Below are 19,267 nucleotides of genomic sequence, written 5' to 3'. Positions count from 1 at the left end.
AAAATGCAGGGGAAATTGGTATTACAAATAACACTCCAACACACGGCTCCTATGTTATAAGGAGAAACTAAATACATTTTAAGTCAACTAAAAGGTCTTTATAATTTTTTATGATATTTTCTGTTTGATCATTTTAGTTTTTCTCAAGACCACTGAGTAGTGTTGAGTGTGTTTATGATGCAATGATAGTAACATTTCATTGCTCACACCTGAGAAGGAAGATAGATAGATAGATAGATAGATAGATAGATAGATAGATAGATAGATAGATAGATAGATAGATGGGGCAATGCCTCAGTTTCCTTATTACAGAAACACACATAAATGAAGTTAAATTATGTATTTGAAAAACATAAGATAATTATTAGACAATATTGTTATTCCTGTTGGACCATTGTACTTTTTCAATGACTGCCATATTTATTATCTAGTTACAGTTACAATCAACGCCATTGATCACCCAGGGAACAAGTGTTTCACAAAAACATGTAATCTAAAATAGACATTTTTTGATTACATGTTTGATTACAGTATCTGCTGCAGGTGATACTGTATTGCAGCCTTCACTAACAGGCGGACCGCGGTCCGGGTCCTGACCGAGAAGCCATCCCATACGGACCCGGACCACTGATCTATCTATTATAGATCAGTGACCCGGACCTACAGCCAAAACGTCAATGTTAAGGTTATGATTTAAAAAACTGTCTGGACGCTTCTATTTCAACCAGCGCAGCTGTATGATTGTATGGTAGTGGAAACGCACAAGCCAATTGCATGCGAGCTAAGCATACCACGTGATATCACTCAGCCTATCAAGTCTGATAAACATTGCAAATGTTAAGACAACCACAAATATCTTATGTTAAATTATATGAGGAATCTTATAACATGTTTAAAAAAAAAATGCTATCAAGGTGTTTTTATATGAGTAAATGACAGGGCATTTGTTTGCAATTACAGTGAAGTTTATTCATTCTGGTTAAGTACATTACAGCAATAGGTACAGTACTGTAAGATGCGATTGCTGTATACAGGGTGATAAAACAGTCTAGGCTCTAAAGGCAAACAAGCAAATGCTATAAAATCCAGCAGCAGTAGCTTTGTCTATATATATAGAAACCTGTCTTGCATACATAATAATGTCATATTTAATTTTCTATACGAGTTCATTTCAAAGCCATGTTGAGTCTAAAATAAAATGAAAATATGACGTCATATAAGGAAACATGCTGATAGTTCCAGACATTTGGACCACCATTGTATTACAAAATCTGCAATCCTGGTGTAACATGAATGTTGATTTCTATTAGTTTACAAGAACCAATATTAAATCTAATAAAAAGGCTGTACAAGGTCAAAAAATGGAGATGTAAACATACAATACAAATTTTTAAAGTAATTGAAAACACAAAACGCTGGGTTATTACAAAGCTCTTGTTGGTTATGTTTATGGAGGCGTGATAATTATTTAAGGCAAGAACATTGAGGCAATAAAAAGCAGAACATGGCGGGGCATGCCTTAAACACGAAAGGATGCATTGACAGTATGAATAAAGATTCTGACCCACGAGTGGTTCACTAGACCCTTTTAACAGGGGTATGTGTCACAGTATTGATCTGCTGTGGGCATCACTTTTTCTAACCAATAATGACAAAGAAATAAAATTTAACCAAATATACAAGCTGTGGCGCACCTTGTGATCGGGGTCCATACACTATGGCACCTACAAGCATCTACTGGTGAAATGCAGTGCACACAGCTCAATGTATACAGTACATCAGTGCCCAAAGGAAGAACATGGATTAAACATGATATACCGACCCACATGTTTACCGACCAATACACATTGGCTAAGTGACAAAACATGATCACCACCCAAGGGTTTAAACCAAATAAAGAGAGGGAGAAGAAAAAAATATTGGTTTTGGAGAAAGTTCAGAAGTTGGGGTCCTTCTTGGGTTGACTGAAAGTCGCCTTTTCAGTGTCAGAGGGAGGTCGAGAATAAGGGCTTGGTTGCTGGGTACAGTAACCAGTCATAGTTGGGGGCTGAATCCTGGAATATGAGTGAAAGAGCACAGCTGAAGCATGCACATTGGAGGAGCGAGGGAAAGCACTGAATGAATCCAAAGGCTTAACATTATCCTTATGCTCTTCTTTGACTCCTTTTATCATTTTCGTCTTGAGAGGTGAGGAGGGTTGCTGTTGAGTCCCATCCTGCCGTGCTGAATTAGAAAGGCCCACTCCGCAAGCGTGTGCTGCTCTGCTTTCCAAAACAGAGAGTGTACCTGTATGAGGAGCAGAACACGAACAATGAGACATTTTTCATTAATGTTCAACTGCCTAAGAAGCCCATTGTGCATTTTAAGCCATTAGAACATTAGAACTCACCTACTCTTGAGATCTTCTCACACTCACTTTTAGAGTACTCCTCCACCTTTCCTTTGAGTTGAGACACGCACTTTATTACATTCTCAAACGTTACGACAGGACATGAGGTGATGGTGGCCAGGTTTAAAGGCCTAACTGGATTTGAAACAGACTGAAAACTCTAGGTAAAAAAAGAAGCATAATGTATGTGAGTTTGTATAACTTAGCAGGCACATGGGACAGACTGATTCATCTACAAATGTGATAAGGAGAGATTGTAGTCATGTAATAAAATGAAATACATATTGACTTTTCACTCCTCTTAATTCAGAGGTTATTTCAAACAAGACATTGAACTTAACGAGGCGAAAACAAAGGCATGTTATTCTAAAAATGAATTTAAGTAATTTGGACTTGATAAAAACTGGGCCATTTTGCAGGAGCAGTATGAAGTCCATAGCCACTACCTGACAGTCTAACGTAAACACAGTACTCAGATTTATTTATTTTTTGTCATAAATACACTTAAACAATGAAATCGTGTTCTACTGCAACATTATGTACATTTACAGTATTTTTTTTTCTTACAATTTAGATGCCCATTACAAATAAGTGGTTTCTTCAAGTTCAACACAAATAGAACTTTTCAACAATTACTGCAGTTTCAGAATTATTCAATGCCGTGAATAAAATCCCTCATTAGGGCTCAGATTTGTAGATCAGGTCTTGTGTTCAACACAGATTAGATGCCTCAGGTGTAGTTGATTTAGAACACATTAAATACCTGGCCTTTTTTTTTCTTGATGGAGATGTTTGACTGCATGTTGGAAGAGTCAAAAAAGTTGTCCATAAAAAAAAGAGATCATTGCCTTGCTTCACGGTCAAAGATATGAAAAATAGCAAAGATACTAAATGTTACTAGAAACAAAGCCTGTTTCCAAGATTCAAAGTGAAATAAACAGTTACTGCACTACCTTGACCTAGAAGAAAGAGGAAGCTATCACCTGCTGCTACAATAACCGCTTTTAGAGGAGGCAATTATTGAAAAATCCTTGATTGACTGCAGAGAACCTACAGAAAGATTTTGTGGCAGCACGAACTCAAGTTTTACTCCGCACTATAAGGCAAATACTGAACCCTTAAGGTCACCCCAAAACATACCCCGCCACTGACCCTAAAAGACAAGAAAAGTCGGCTCCAACATGCTCAAAAGCATATAAAGAAGAATGATGGGGACTATGGGGATGCTTTATTTCCTCTGGCACTGAGAACTTGCAGACGATGTATTCAATCAAGTATCAGGAAATCCTTGGAGAAAACATCATGCAATCTAAGAGAAAGCTGAAACTTTGGTATGGTATCATTGGACCTTCTAACAAGACAAGGATACTCTGACTACCACCCCTAATCCCCACCCCCAACTGTGTTTGACTGATGGCACTTAGGGCCTGTCCACACGGAGACGCGTTTCGCTGTATACATATAAATTTTTTATCGTATTGCCGTTTCGTCCACACGGATCCGGCGTTTTAGGAGACTGAAACCGCTATTTTTTGAAACCGGGTCCCAAAGTGGATAAATCTAAAAACGACAGCCTTGCAGTTTCGTGTGTACGGCCAATCCGTATATTTTGTGAAACGATGATGTCATCACATCACGTGTCGGCTGCATCACACAAACAGCAACAACAATAATGGCGGACTATATGATTGTGTTCGTGTTGCTACAAAGCCTGCTACAGTAGCTTTATTACAGCAAAATCTATTGCTTCTATGCAACTGCTATGAGCAACAAGCGATAATGGACAACACCATCTTGGTTAGTATACAGCGCGAAGGTTATGCGCATGCTCAAAGTCTTCTTCTCTGTGTATAGTGTATCTCTATGGCAGAATTACAGCGCCCCATACTGGTCTCGCATATATACTACACTGTTTTCAGTGGTTTCGTGTGTACGCAATTTATTTTTTTAGAACGAGGGAAAAAATGATCGGATAGGGAACGCACCGGATTCATGAGAGCTAACCCTTAGTCACCTGTTAACCCAGTGTAAGTATATAACCAGTGATGGAAACTTCCAAGCACTTTTTGTAAGTCGCTCTGGATAAGAGCATCTGCCCAATGCCTATATGAAAATGTAAATGTAAATGCATACTCCAGACACCAAGTCCTGGAGGGTTCTAGAGTGGCCATCACTGTCAGTTGGCTTGAAGCTAATAGAAAATATATATTTTTAAAAGGCAGTTGCAGCACACAAACCCTAGAATCCTGCTGAACTAGAGGTCTGGGAGGAAGATCTCTCAGAAGCACTGCCAGAAGCTAGTGTTTGGCTATACATCACGTTTGCAACAGGTACGATAGCTTGTTCAGCCGGTTCAATAGCTTGACAGGGGCTCTATTTAGTACTGAAGATGTCTCTCATCAAGGAGTTGAATTATTTTGATACTGTAGTAGTCATTAAAAGGAGCACTTGTGTTGACTTTGGAGGAACCACTTGGTATATTAGTTGTGTTGAGCTAAATATTACTAACAGCTGCATTTTAGTAATTTTGGCCAAAAGAAAAATCCATGGGGCTTGATCAATATTAGTTAAATGATAAAGGTTATACAAGGGAATTGTTTCTAATGTGTCTGAATCATCTGAATTGTTTTAAATCTTCAGCTGATTTTCACAGTGATGTTACCTGTAGGTACTGGATGGAATCTTCTGTGTGTAAAAGCTCCTCCATCTTAGTGTCTCTCTGCTTCAAATTTGCAATCTCCTCCTCCAGTTTCTTGATGGTTTCTTCAGTTTGACTCACTGCAGCTTTCTCCTGATCTCGAATTAGCTTTGTCAGTTCAGTGAGTCTTCCCTCAATAGATTTTTTCAGCTCAGTAAAGATTTTCTCCATTTTCTGCACTGCCGTTTGTGCTGAGCGCTGTTAGCAGACAGAGAGAAGGAGGGAATGCCTTTAAACAAGAAATTTTACTAAAACTTCACTCAATGAGACAGTGAATACATGACAAGGCATGAATCGAATGCTGCATTTAACTACAGGTCTTAACAGGTTTTGTGATTTTCAAAAAGATGAAAGAAAACACAAATCTCTCAAATTGAAATTGTTACTTGTGAACTTGGTATAGGCTACTCAACTGTCAGTTCCTCCCAGTTTCTGATAATAAACAATAATAAACAAAGTAGCACCTCTTACTTAAAAAGTGTGCTTAAAGTTAATTTTATTAAGTATACTTAAATAAACTACAAGTACGGTATATATACCTTATGTAGTATAAGTATACTTAATATCAATGTATCAGTAGCAGTGATGGGAGTAACACATTACAAAAGTAACATATTACTGTAATACAGTATAATTATTTATTTTTTAGTAACAAGTAATATAAAACATTACTTTTAAATAGAGTAATTAAGTAAAAGTAATATAGAACTTTTTTAGTAACTAGTGAATGTCTAGTGAATGTATACTGTGCTTGATAGTCCAGCCCACTTGCCTGAGCCCCATTAAAGAATCAATGGGGTACTGTGAAAAAAAGACCCCTGACCCAAAAATACAGACGAGCTGTAGGCTGCTATTAAAGCACCTGTGCCTTTAGTAACACCTTAGCAGTGCCAAGCCTGATCGCCTCCATGCTATCCCGCATGCAATAGGTTGTGTTAAAGGACCCCCCCCCCCCCCAACCCAATTAAATCTATTGCAATTTGATATTTTAAGAAAAATAAATAACACAACAAAATGCACGGGTTTTGCAGCGCACAACTATTCCATGGCCCAGGGAATAAAAAAAAACTCAGTATATAGTATGCATGTAGTCTGTACTGTAATCTACTTGCACACTTTAGAGGAATGGTCAGCAAAATCAGCCATATGATTACCTATTTCTGTGTGGGTTAATAACATTGAGTATTAAAATATCAGATTAAGTTCAATCCATGTACTATTTTAGATATAAGATATTTCGTGTTTTAATTAAACACCCTCATGAAACATTTTAAATGGTAATAGAAAAAGTAAGTAAGCCCTTGGAATTAATAACTGGTTGACCAAACCCCTCTACCTCCTAGCCACTTCCTGTAGCTGTGGATCAAACATGCACATCATTCAGGAGGAATTTTAACTCATTCCTCCTGGCAAAACTGCTTTAGCTCTGGAATATTCTTTGGACGTCATGTTTATGTCACTCTAAGTCATTCCATAGCATCTCTGTTGGGTTGAGGTCTGGGCTCTGGAGTGTCACTGTGCCTTTTGGCAAACTTCAAGCGTGCAGCAAAGTTCTCTTTAGTAAGCAGTGACTTCCTTTGTGGTATCCTGCCATGAACACCAACTTGTAGACTCACCGTATTGTAGACTTATGAACACAGATGTTAGCCAGTTTCAACAATACCTTCAAATCTCTTTAGGTCATTTTGATAAATCTTTGTAAATCCTCTAAAAGCTCTATTTGGTGAGGCATGACTCATGTAAGGGTATTCTTCTCCTGCAAATCAAACTCAAAAAGTTTGAGTGTCTTCAATCATTCAAAGACTCCAGATATGCTAACAAATGACTATAATTATCTTTTTAAGGTCATTAAATCAAGGATTTACATTCTTTATACCTAGCACTATATGAAGCTTTTATGGTTGTTTTTAATAAAGACATGAAAAATCAGATTTTAGCTTAGATAATGTTTTATGACTAATTAATGCAAAAAAAAAAAAACATGAAATTCCAAAAGATTCATATACTTCTTCTTGCCACTGTATACCAGAACCTTATGTGTAAGGCAAGTTTGCTTAATTATCTCATTTACACATTATCTATACTGTACTACTTTAACCTATATACAGGGTCACAGGGGCCTGGAATCTATCCTAGGAGACTTGGGTCTCATGGCGGCGTATATTGTGGACAGGGTGCTAATCCATTGCAGTTCATGCGCACACATAGATACACATGCTCATTCACACACTATGAACAATTTGGAAATGCCAGTTTGTAATGTGCATGTCTTTGGATGGTGGGAAGAAACCAGAATACCTGGAGGAAACCTGAATTAAATTTAACCCGGACCATGGAAATGCAAAGTGACAGTGCTAAGACCTAAGCCACCATGCTGCTATGCTTAATTATACTTTTCTTAATCAAGTGCCACTATGACATTATGTACCACATAGATAACCATTTTTATATGCTTAAAATTTTTAACCAAGTACTATATACTTAAATGTATTTTTGCCAAGTATATATCTAATAAGTACATAAAACTCACTTTTTAAATCTAACCCTGATTACAATGATTCACTGTTTCAGGATAGAACATAGAAGCCTTTTTTCCCTGAGGTCAAAACGCAAAACAATATAAGCTCTGACTTACCACTTATGTGATATAAGAAATGCAGCATAAGTAAACCATAAACGACCTTAAACAGCTCCAAACTCACTTTTTGAGTCTCCACAGTCTTCCTTAGCTCCTGAAGCTTCTTCTCTCTGTCCAGGATTTTCTGCTTGTTTTTTTTCTGAGTCTCCAACAATTGCTTCTACACAGAAACACAGCACATGACCCACATTCAGTTTGATGAAGGTTTAACTAAAGTTTATTTAAAAAGGAACAGTTTAATAAAAATGGGTTTTCTTTACAAGGTGTGACTGAAAGCTAAAAGACATTGTTACCTGTTTCTCAGATCTTTCTGCTGCAGCCGATACTGTATCGTGTCCTTTATGTTCATCCAACATACACAACATGCAGATACACTGCTGGTCAATGCGACAGTAAACCTCCAGCAGTTTGCCATGCTGAGAGCAGATCTTATCCTGGAGTCGTCTGGAGGCTTCCACCAGATTGTGCGTCTTATAGGCAGGAGATTTATAGTGAGGCTGGAGGTGAGTCTCACAGAAAGAGGCCAGACACACCAGACAGGACTTGATGGCTTTCTGTTTTTTCTCAGTGCAGGAATCACACTCCACATATACAGATCCAGCAGAACTCTGAGCAGGAGGTGTAGCTTGAATTGTCTCCACTACATCAGCCAGAACAATGTTTTTACTCACAACAGGTCTTGGAGCGAAGCTTTGTCTACAGTGAGGACAGCTATAGACTCCCTTCTCATCATTCTGATTCCAGTAGCTATTAATACATTCCATGCAGAAACTGTGTCCACAGAGAAGAGTCCCTGGATCCCTGAGTAGATCATGACAGATTGAGCAGTTTAACTGTTCCCGGGTTACAGAAATATCAGCGTCTGCCATTTTACTGAGAAACAAACTCACACAAAGTCACTACCAGAATCGCACACTTCCTGATTCGATATGTAAATGACAAAAACAGGCGTGTCTGAAAGAATGACTCATCTGTGATGAATTACAAAACCGTGCAGAAATGAAACTGATCTACACTCAGACTGAATAGGGACAGATGAGCTTAGCTTTCATTTCTGATGAAGTAAAAACTGTGTTGACAAAACTGTCTTTATTTACAGACTAAACCTATTAGGTATTAGTTACCTAATACATCCTAAAATGTGGCTTCCTAAAAGCTTTGACAGACACCAAAACAAAATAGGTTAAAAAGAAGAAAAGGAACAAAGGAAATTGTTACTCCACCATACAGTATTAGAGCCTCCCTCCATCCCTCCCTCCTTTGACCCACTTTATTTTGCCTGACAGCTGAGGATGCCATTGCCATCACAATTGAGCCACTGGAGACACTGGAAAAGCTACACGAGGTTACTCTTCCTTGAATTTAGCTCAGCATTTAATCATACCACTATTGATGCACTTTGACTTTTTGACCACTGAAAGTTTACCAACATCCTGTATTTCTGTATGCAGGCTGCTCTGTAAAAAACAAGAAACGTTCTGCAACGATTACTCAAAAGGAAGATTGCTGGCTGCTTGCCACCTCACCTTGGAGCATTGAGTTACATCATGCCACCTAAACAGAGCCACCAACATCATCATGCAATTTTAAATAATTGAAAAACCCATTTCCAATCATTTACCTATTCCTAATTCCATTCTTGAATTGGGGTTTTGTGTATTTTATTCCCTTCTTATTGTCAATTGTTGTGTCCTGTGCCAGTGTACTTATGTTGGAATATTTCAAGCTATGCAGATACTGTAGTATACAAGAATATTACATCAGAATCAGAAAGAGTTTTATTGCCAAGAACGCTTGCACGTACAAGGAATTTGTTTTAGTGACAGAGCTTCCAGAACAAAAAACAAATGACAAGACAAAACAGCATGACATAGAATGTAGTAAGGTACATTCGCTGCTGCTGGTTGGGAGTGTATGGCTGCCAGTGGGATGGGATCACTGAGGTTTATGATCACCTGACTGTTGATTAAAAAAGGTAGAATTAATTATAGTGTGGAGTATAGGGTTTTTTTTTTTTTTTTCATCCTGGGAAGAAAAGGCTATTCCTAGAACAACCAGGATATCGTTTTTTAAAATATAAGCCCCAGACACGCGTTTTCTCTTTTTCTCTAGTGATTATATTCAATTTCAATTCAATTTTATTTGTATAGCGCTTTTAGCAATTGTCATTGTCGCAAAGCAGCTTTACACAATCAAAAGAATTATTTAAGTTTGTATGGAATGTGAATGATTCAAAATGGTCAGTTTGTCCCTGGTGAGCAAGCCGAGGGCGACATATATATATAATGCAAATTATATGCATTTTAATAATATCAAATGTAAATAAGCATAGTAGCTATATAAATACAAATAAAAAAACAGCAGATCACAGTTGTTTTATTTATTAATTTTTTAGTGAAACATGCATATCAAAAACTTTTACAGCACTCCAGATATCAAACAAAACTTTCTCTCAACAAATCTAAAGTAAACATCCTTTTTCTTCTTTATACCCAAAAGGGTTAAACCGACTTTACAATATGCGCATGTGAGAAAAGAACTTGTGCTTACGCCCCCCCCAAAAAAAAAAAGAGTGACTGAGGAGTGCTGTAGAGTGTGTGCTGCCACAGAATCTCATGAGTTAATGTTCTGCAGGTTTCTTCCAGGCCCTGTCAGGGACAAAGCAATGAATGAATTAATATGGGGGAGAGATGTAATGAAATCTATAATAAACTGAATCTTTATTAAGGACACACAAATATATTATCTTATGCTAAATACTGTATAATTAATTTTACAATATTTATACAGTAGCAAGAAAAAGTATGTGATCCTGTTAAGGGTATTAAATATAATGTGGCAAGAAAAAAAAAATCTGATCCTTCATGTCTTTATTGAACACATTCATTCAACACCCTCCCCCAACCCCACCACCAATAACCACAACCAGGTGCTTCCTCTTTAGCTTGGTATGAGACCTGTGCATAAAATTAATTTTAACCTATTCTTCCTGGCAGAACTGCTTTATCTCGGTCATATTCTTTGGACGGCTCACCTGTATGGCTCTTTTTAACTCATTACATAACATTTCTATTGGGTCGAGGTCTTATGGGGTATTTTTCTACCAGTTATGCACATCTAAAGAGTGAAATTTTTGCCCATTCTTCTTGCAAAATATCTCAGTCAGATTGGATGAAGAATGTCTGTGAACAGCTATTTTTAAGCCTTGCACTGGATTTCAATTAGATTTAGGTCTGGACTGGATCCTTTAAAAGCCAAGGATAAGCTGGGAACTTTTACACTGCGAGACTTCAGACAAGAAAGAAGCTGTAGAAACGGGAATTTGTAAGTATGGGTAAGGAAACTTTTAAAGGCCTCATTACCTAAAGTACAATCCTTTAAGATCAGCCCCTGATCTATGGTCATTGGAAATACTTTGATCCATTCTCGCTTATGTTCACCAAAAAAGTTCTCTCACCTTCATCACTCCTGCTGTAATAAAGGTTGCGATCTCACTGGAAATAACTTGCTCAGCGAACTAGTTGTTGTAAAAGAGTGGTTTGTCTAGAAACAAAAGGAAAAGTAAATATTTTAAAAAAAGTTGGAGACACTATGGGCAGGCTCCCAACACCCACACTCTCAGTTCGCTACCCACAAAGTTCAGGGAGAGAGAGAGAGAGAGAGATACTTACAAAAGGTATTAACACCTGTTATGGGGTCAGGGGTGGGAACCGACATGGCTGATGCTAAAGAAACAAACTTTACATTAATATTATAACATCACTGCAGTAATACATTTTTAAGAAGGAAAGACATACTTACAATATATGTTTCCTCCGAATTTGTATCCAGGGGTGGGAAGTGGTGTGGGCGATGCTGAAAAAAAAACTCAATTTATGTCAATAATGTAATAATGCAGTAAGCAATATTTGAGAAAGAAATACTTACAAGAGATATTTCCTCCACTTCTGGGTTCAGGGGTGGAAAGTGGTCTGGATAATGCTAAAGAAATAAACTTTGCATTAAGAATGTAATAGCAATTGATGCAGTGATCAACTAACTGAAAATCAGTGCCTCAGGGCCCTTTGATCTGGGAGTGAATGCACAAAGACAAAGCACAAAGAGCTCTTTGGGATGTTTAGTGTGTAAAATATTCTCTTAAACACCTAATTATAATCTGGTGCAAAACTTATGATAGTGTCACTGGTGCAATATTATTTACTACAGTCCAATTAGTCACACACATTACTGATCAGATAAGTGGAGTCTATCTGAAGCAGTGAGACAGTCAGACCCAAACCCAGTCCAGACTACACTACGGTCTGGCTCTAAACAGAGTATCTCTTCACCATCAGAGATATAAAGAGACAGATACAATACCAAATTGACAGCTGGTAAGAAAATTTTAATTTTAGTAGAAGACACCATTGCTGCGCTTGCTGAAAAATACTAATCAGAGTGCAAGAGCCTGAGAAAAAGCATGCACACACTGAATATAGAGACAGATTCAGACTGATTTCTATCTAATTATTTTCAGATAGACAGATCTATTTTATATATATATATATATATATATATATATATATATATACATACACACACACACACACACACATACATACATATATATACACATGCATACATGTATATAATATACATATACACACATATATACATACATACATATATGTATATAATATATACACACACACACTGTATATGCAGATGGATATATTACTTGAAAGTGAGAAAAATACTTACAAAAAGTATACCCTCCCCCCCTCACTGGTTCGGTGGTAACTAATGGCATGGCTGGTGTTAAAGAAACAAACTTTATATTAACAATGCAAGAACAATGCAGTAATTGATCTTTGAGAGAGTGTGTGAGAGAGAGCGCATGCAAGAGAAAATACTTACAAAATAAATTTTTTCCCCTTATGGGTTCAGTGGTGGGAGGTTTCATAGGTGAGGCTAAAGAGACATTAAGAACAACAAGGCCGTAATAAGGTTTTGAGTGAGAGAGAAAGCAAACAAAAGAAAGATAAATCTCAGGGAATAAAGCATTTCAAGGATCCTACTAAAGAACACAAACTATGTACACAAGAAAAAGAGAAAAGGGGATAGAAGATTATCATCACCTTTATAGCATAATTGCTTTGTGAAAATGACTAGAGAGTGGAAGAGACAGAAAGAATACCAGTGTGAGAGAGACTTACGCTGAATAGTGGGCAGAGGAGGTGGTACGATCTGCACATCAGTCACTACAACAGTAAATGTTTTTACAAACACTATCACTTAAAATGCAACATGTCAATGTAGCAGAACACTCACTTATTCTGTGAAATTTAACTAATCGAGTCTCTTAGTCATGGTTTATTTATAAGTCTGGATTAATGCAATATGGAAAGCAATTGGTTTTGGCATTGACGGTTAAATGCAAAATATAAAATGTGGATTGGCTGGACATACGTGGGAATATGGTTACACATCTGTCAGTAAATAGAACCATAAAATGTTTGGCCAAGCCATAGTGTAAACAATCTGTGGAGTCAGTTTTACTGAACCCCTCCACAGTCACAAAACAAAGGGAAACTGCTAGAAATTATCAAAACAGCGGATAATTTTGTTACAGTTCATAATATAGCTAATAATAATATTTTTTAAGGTTAATATTGGCAATGTCGTTTCTTTGTTGCATTGGATTTCAAAGGTGTTTAATTTTTAGAACTTATCATGCTAAATGTATTATAAACCAGTAAAAATTTACAGCTTACCTCCTTTTGGGATTTTCTCAAACTCGCTTGTACATAACTCTTCTAGTTTCTCTCCCAGTTGAGACACAGACTTCATTACATCCTCAAAAGTTAGGACAGGATTTAATGTGAAGATGGGCAAGTTGAAAGTTCCAACTGTAGTGACAGACCGAAAACTCTACAAAAAAAAAAAAAAAAAAAAGTTCATAAACATACTAATGTAATAAGAAGAGTTCATAGTTTATCAAATAAGGGTCCCAGCTTTTTGTAAAACACTTAACTTTGGTAAATTACAGAGGAGCCACTACCAAAGTCACTTGAATTTATTATTTGTACCATGAATACACTCAAACAATAGAATTGCATTCTAATAAACTTGTTTAACTTTTGCTATTATTAAACATATAATCTGTACGGAACACAACTGTTAAATGAAAAAAAGAAACATTGTGTTTTTTACGACCTTGGATTTAGCATCTTATGGCCACATTAACTTACAGAAAATAATATATATATCACAAATGCATCTCACTACTGGACCTGTGTAACATGTCTCTGAATTTGCAAAATACTCCACATACATTATTATTAATATTATGTATAGGTATGTATTGCATAGGTATGTATAAGATAATTATAGGGCCCTTCATAGTTTGTAGTCTGTTTATTAGAATCACCTAGATGATTTGGAGCAATCATCTGAAACATTTCTAATGGATCTAAATATTCAGATGATTTTAAAAGTGATGTTACCTGAAGGTAATAGATGGGATCATCTATGTTTAAAAGCTCCTCCATCTCAGCATCCCTCTTCTTCAGCTCTAAAATCTCCTTCTCCAGTATCTTGCTGACTTCTTCAGCCCGATTCACAGCAGCTTTCTCCTGAGCGCTGATCAGCTGTGTTGCCTCAGATAATCTTCCCTCAAAGTATTTGATCAGTTTAGTAAAGATCATTTCAGTTTCCTGCACTGCTGTTTGTGCTGAGTGCTGAGACGTAACATGGAAAAAGAGAGTGTTTCTGAATCAAGTGATGTACTGGAAGTGACTAAGTGTACTAAGTGATAAGGCATGAGTCTAATGCTACAGAACTAGTACTGTAATAGAGGTCAGACCTAGTACTGTAATTCCCAACCTCCAGCCATAAAAGGTGACCATTGGAGTTTCTACCTTGTCCTAGGATTATTTGTGCGTCTCTGTTAACATGTCCAATCAACTAGCCTGGAAGTGGAACCAAACTAGCAGAATGACATGCATGTGTCAGAGCGTGGAATTCCCACACCATGTTTGAAGTTATATAGATAGTATAAAATGGATGAGGAGACACAGACTGGACTTTCTGGGTGTCAGTGAATGCAGATTAACAGAATCTGGACAGCAAATAACTGGATCTGTTGCCCTCTATTCCAGACCTGACAGCAGACATAGCCAAAGTAGTCTCAAAAGAGAAGGTTAACACCTTGCTATAATGGAAACCATTAGGTGATGGGATAATTAGAACACACTTCAATTCCAAACACTGCAAATTAACCAGCATTCAGCGTCAGGAACCAACAAATAAAGCAGAATATGACAAAAATGGCTTGCATGAGAAACTACAAGCGTATCCAAGGTCCCTTATTATATCATGAAAGCAAAGGCTGGGGATATCAATGCCAAGAGAGAAGCTATGGGGCAACACTTATGTGGATGATGAATGGCAATGGTGAGCATCTTACTGACTTGACAATAATTATGTGATCAAGTCCAGCATCCTCCCGCATAAGGAGATTCATAATTTATTATGGAAACCAGCTGACAATACTACCATCAACCAGATAGATTATATTGTAAGAAATGGCAAAGGGCCGAGGTCCCTTCAAGATGTCCAAGTTTATTATTGTCAATGTCACCAGCGACCGCCATCTACTCATTGCTTTCATAAAACTTAAACTGCTGAAAGCATCCCAGCATAAACGGCTCATAAAAAATCTAGATATTAAAAAGTTAAAATGTTAGTCCTTATGTTGAAAGGTCTACAGGAAGGCCAAAAACAAAGAAGTGCCAAAAATGACAAGAGGGTCTTTCTCAGGGGAAACAGAGTATGCTGCTGTAAGAAGCGAGAGGATTATTGTGTATAAAGTCACTAAACCAGATGAACATGAATGCTATCATGTACTGAGGCATTGTAGCACAGTGTAAATTTAACTGTAAAATGTATTAAAGGATCAACAAACAAAAACAAAAAGCGAAAATAACAATACAAATGTAAATGAAAACTGAGAAGCACAATAACCATAATTTTTTCTGCTATTTTCCCCTATAGTGCATCAACTTTTGCATGTTCCCTCTTTGAGTTTTTCCATTCCTTATATGCTGAAACGTCCTATGGTTTGCCGGATATCTATATCTTTTCACATTCGGTTACATACAACATGTGAGTCGCTCATGCTTTTTGGTGTGGTAAATGATGTGCATGATACTGTATGCATGTGCTTCATATTTACTCAGAGCATTTGGCTCAAGACTTGTATACCTCTTTTTCCTGTGAATATGTAGTCAGTGTGATAAAACACAAACAAATAAAGTCCAAAGTGGCCACTAGAGGGAACCCTGACATAACACCCCATCATAAGGCACATCTCCAAATATGTCCATGTGTGTACTAAGACATCCTCCTACAACGTCTGTTTTTCCTGCACTAAGACAGGTATCTTTAGGGGGACTAGGCCCAGATGGGGGCATGGCATGGGGGCAGTGATACTACTGGACATGGGCACAGGCTGGAACTGGGCATGGGGCCAAGATAGAGCTAGGAAACTGAAACAGAACTTAACACTTTAACTTGGCCTGGGACTGGAAAATAGAACAGGGTTTTAGTCTGTGCTCAGCTGAGGCTAAGGCATGGAACAAAAAACACATCTTAATGGGCTTTGGCCTAAGGCCTTGCAACAAATGATATCTCCAAACCCAGTCAGTGGGGCAAGCACAACTTGCAGGAAGCACATATGGTGTCAGCAAAACTTAAGTGCACTGCAGCCATGATGCTCTCAAAGCTTGTGTGCAAAGAAAATTTGGCATCAGGAAAGCCATGTGGTAACTGTAGGGACCATCTTCTTGAATCCATGTGACGGAGAAGTAGAAAAAGGAAGAAAAAAAAAAAACAGTGGAAAAAGCACACTGTTCTCAAATCCAGCTTTTGAAGAGAGCAGTGCATCCTTGACACTTCTGGGGTAGGCCAAGTCAATGCAGGACCCAAAAGTGGTGCTCAGGCAGTGTAGAGCATGGCATGATTTATGCAAAGCATGGCATAGAGCTGGACATAGTTTGGGCAAAGCATGGTATTAATCCAGGCATACCATGGTAAGGAGCAAGACATTCTAGGTTTATGTGGCATGACTTGGACAATGACGAATAACCTTATCATATCCGCGAACATGAAAGACCATCTGGGGGAAAAAAAAGCCATGGGAAACTTAACCAGGCATGGGACAGGAAGTTTGCTGTGCCTGGAGCCATGCCAAGACCAGATGCCTCGAAGTAAACCCCCAAAAAATGGTGTAAATCAGCAATCTGGTAAACAACGTGGACTATCAGGGAAGACAGGCCTTAACTCAGGGCTAGCAATGCATGATTGAAGCATAACAAGGCAGGATTCTATCACAACAGGACATGATTGGTACTAGTTGAACAGACTTGTTGCGAAAGCCTTCACTTGGGCCAGCTAAACAGTGACCAGCACCCTTTCTTCTACAACTTCTTCAGCCACTAAACTGCATACTGGACCATATTTGAGCAATAATTAAGCTGCATTGTGAGTTGTGGTGCTTGCTACTGGATGGCATGCATGTCATTTTGTTGACGCACAGTATTCGATTCATTTCACCCTGGACACTCTTTAACACCATTGCCACTTCGGAGCATGATGTAGGGGTTTGCATTCATCGTTACTGTGTACTCCACATTGCTGCAAGCTTGGCACATAATCATGAGATGACTGCCTGCCAAAATAAAACATCTCATGGATTCTGCAGTCACACCCACAATGTCCATAGAAATCTAGTCACAGCATTGGAAGTCTTGCATTTTGTCCTGTATCAAAGTGGGCAAGGAATAAATGTAGATGTTTATTAAATTTAATGAAAAACATGCCAAGCAAAATGGAGAAATGACTGAAACCAAATGGAAATTAAAACCAATGACTATGACCATGATACCAAGCCAGACAAACAATAAGATGAAACACTGAGACCTGTGGAACAGAAACATGAATCCAGAAACCATAACCACAAATGTCAACATAAAAGTCCCTAAAAAAAAAAAAAAAAAAGGCCAAAGCTTCTTCAGTCACTCATTGCGTGGGGTGCTACACTGACAGGAGCATCCATTAAAATGATACCATCCCATGCTCCGACTTATCAGTTATAAATTAATAAGTCTGATGTGGAATAACCAAACCTGAAGCAGTGCTTCCAGATCCAAACTCACCTTGTGAGTCTCCACAGCCGTCTTTAGCTCCTGACGCTCCTTCTCTCTCTTCTGTATTATCTGCTTGGACTTTCCCTGAATCTCCAACAGCTGCTTCTACACACAAATGTAACACATAAAATCACCCTCAGTGTGCTAAATTTTAATTTTCTTCAAGGTAAAAAAAAAAAAGCAAAAAGTAAGGTATGGTAAAACAAGTAGGTGAATGAGTATCTATAAAAGATGGATAGTATATATTTATCCATCTATCATAAAAGGAATTCTATAAATGACATTTTTTTTTTTTTTTTTTTTACTGAAATTAGTGCTCCACAATTAATTGAACAAAAAAATGAAATCACAATATGGACTTGTGCAAGGACTGTAACAGGTAATGTACATACAGTCAGGAATTTATGTAGCGTGTCAATAGCTTAAGTATTTATATATAATTTACAAGCAATAAATGTTGATAAACATTCTCATAATGAGAACATTGGTGCCAGTATTTACTGTTTGCTTAGATAAATACGTTTGACTACAAAATGGTACACTTAAAAATTTTGCAGTTTAAATTGCGATCAACATGTGTCAACAAAACTATGATGTATTTTTTGTTTTAATTAATAAGTGTAGCCCAAACTGGAATCATGAGGAAGCAATAATAAATAAAAAATAAATGTAAAAGTAAACATAACCTGTTTCTCAGCTCGTCCTGCTGCAGCTGATACTGTATCGTGTCCTTTATGTTCATCTAACATACACAACATGCAGATACACTTCTGGTCAGTGCGACAGTAAACCTCCAGCAGTTTGTCATGCTGAGAGCAGATCTGCTCCTGGAGTCGTCTGGAGACTTCCACCAGCTTGTGCTTCTTAAAGGCAGGAGATTTATAGTGAGGCTGGAGGTGAGTCTCACAGAAAGAGGCCAGACACACCAGACAGGACTTGATGGCTTTGTTTTTTCCTTCAGTGCAGGAATCACACTTCACATCTTCAGGTCCAGCTGAACACTGAGCAGGAGGTGTAGATTGTAGTCCTGCCTTCTTCAGAGTTTCCACTACTTCAGCCAGCATGGTGTTTTTACTCACAGCAGGTCTTGGAGTGAAGGTTTGTCTACACTGAGGACAGCTATAGACTCCCTTCTGATCCTCCTGATCCCAGCAGCTATTTATACACTTCATACAGAAACTGTGTCCACAGAGAAGAGCTGCTGGATCCTTAATTATATCCAAACAGATTGAACAGCTGAACTGATCCTGGAGCCCTAAAATATTTATTTTTGCCATTATACTGGAAACTGTTATTGAAAAACAAACTCTCTCACACACAGTCACTATCTGAAAAACTCTCAGATAGAAAATACT

The 19,267-nt window shown here is 37.8% G+C and overlaps 2 protein-coding genes across 2 annotated transcripts; both read right to left on the bottom strand.

The window, feature by feature from the left end:
• Positions 1–926: 926 nt before the first annotated feature.
• Positions 927–8,711, bottom strand: LOC128523586 (E3 ubiquitin/ISG15 ligase TRIM25-like). The gene is made up of 5 exons (XM_053495698.1): positions 8,019–8,711; positions 7,790–7,885; positions 5,052–5,285; positions 2,390–2,549; positions 927–2,286 (listed from the first exon to the last, which is right to left on the bottom strand). Exons 1-5 carry the CDS (start codon positions 8,592–8,594, stop codon positions 1,937–1,939), a joined length of 1,416 nt encoding a protein of 471 aa, XP_053351673.1. The 5' UTR covers positions 8,595–8,711; the 3' UTR covers positions 927–1,936.
• A 1,194-nt stretch (positions 8,712–9,905) lies between these two features.
• On the bottom strand, positions 9,906–19,267 carry LOC128528315 (E3 ubiquitin/ISG15 ligase TRIM25-like). The gene is made up of 12 exons (XM_053501112.1): positions 18,599–19,267; positions 17,922–18,017; positions 14,211–14,444; positions 13,479–13,635; positions 12,921–12,965; positions 12,622–12,675; positions 12,466–12,516; positions 11,653–11,706; positions 11,527–11,580; positions 11,397–11,450; positions 11,183–11,268; positions 9,906–10,373 (listed from the first exon to the last, which is right to left on the bottom strand). The coding sequence occupies exons 1-11, from the start codon at positions 19,187–19,189 to the stop codon at positions 11,243–11,245; spliced, it is 1,416 nt and encodes a 471-aa protein (XP_053357087.1). The 5' UTR covers positions 19,190–19,267; the 3' UTR covers positions 9,906–10,373; positions 11,183–11,242.

The sequence above is a fragment of the Clarias gariepinus genome, chromosome 1 (genome assembly GCF_024256425.1).
Source record: "Clarias gariepinus isolate MV-2021 ecotype Netherlands chromosome 1, CGAR_prim_01v2, whole genome shotgun sequence".
NCBI classification, from domain to species: domain Eukaryota; kingdom Metazoa; phylum Chordata; class Actinopteri; order Siluriformes; family Clariidae; genus Clarias; species Clarias gariepinus.
Note: the sequence above shows the minus strand (reverse complement) of the source record. Positions and strands in the feature narration are given on the sequence as shown.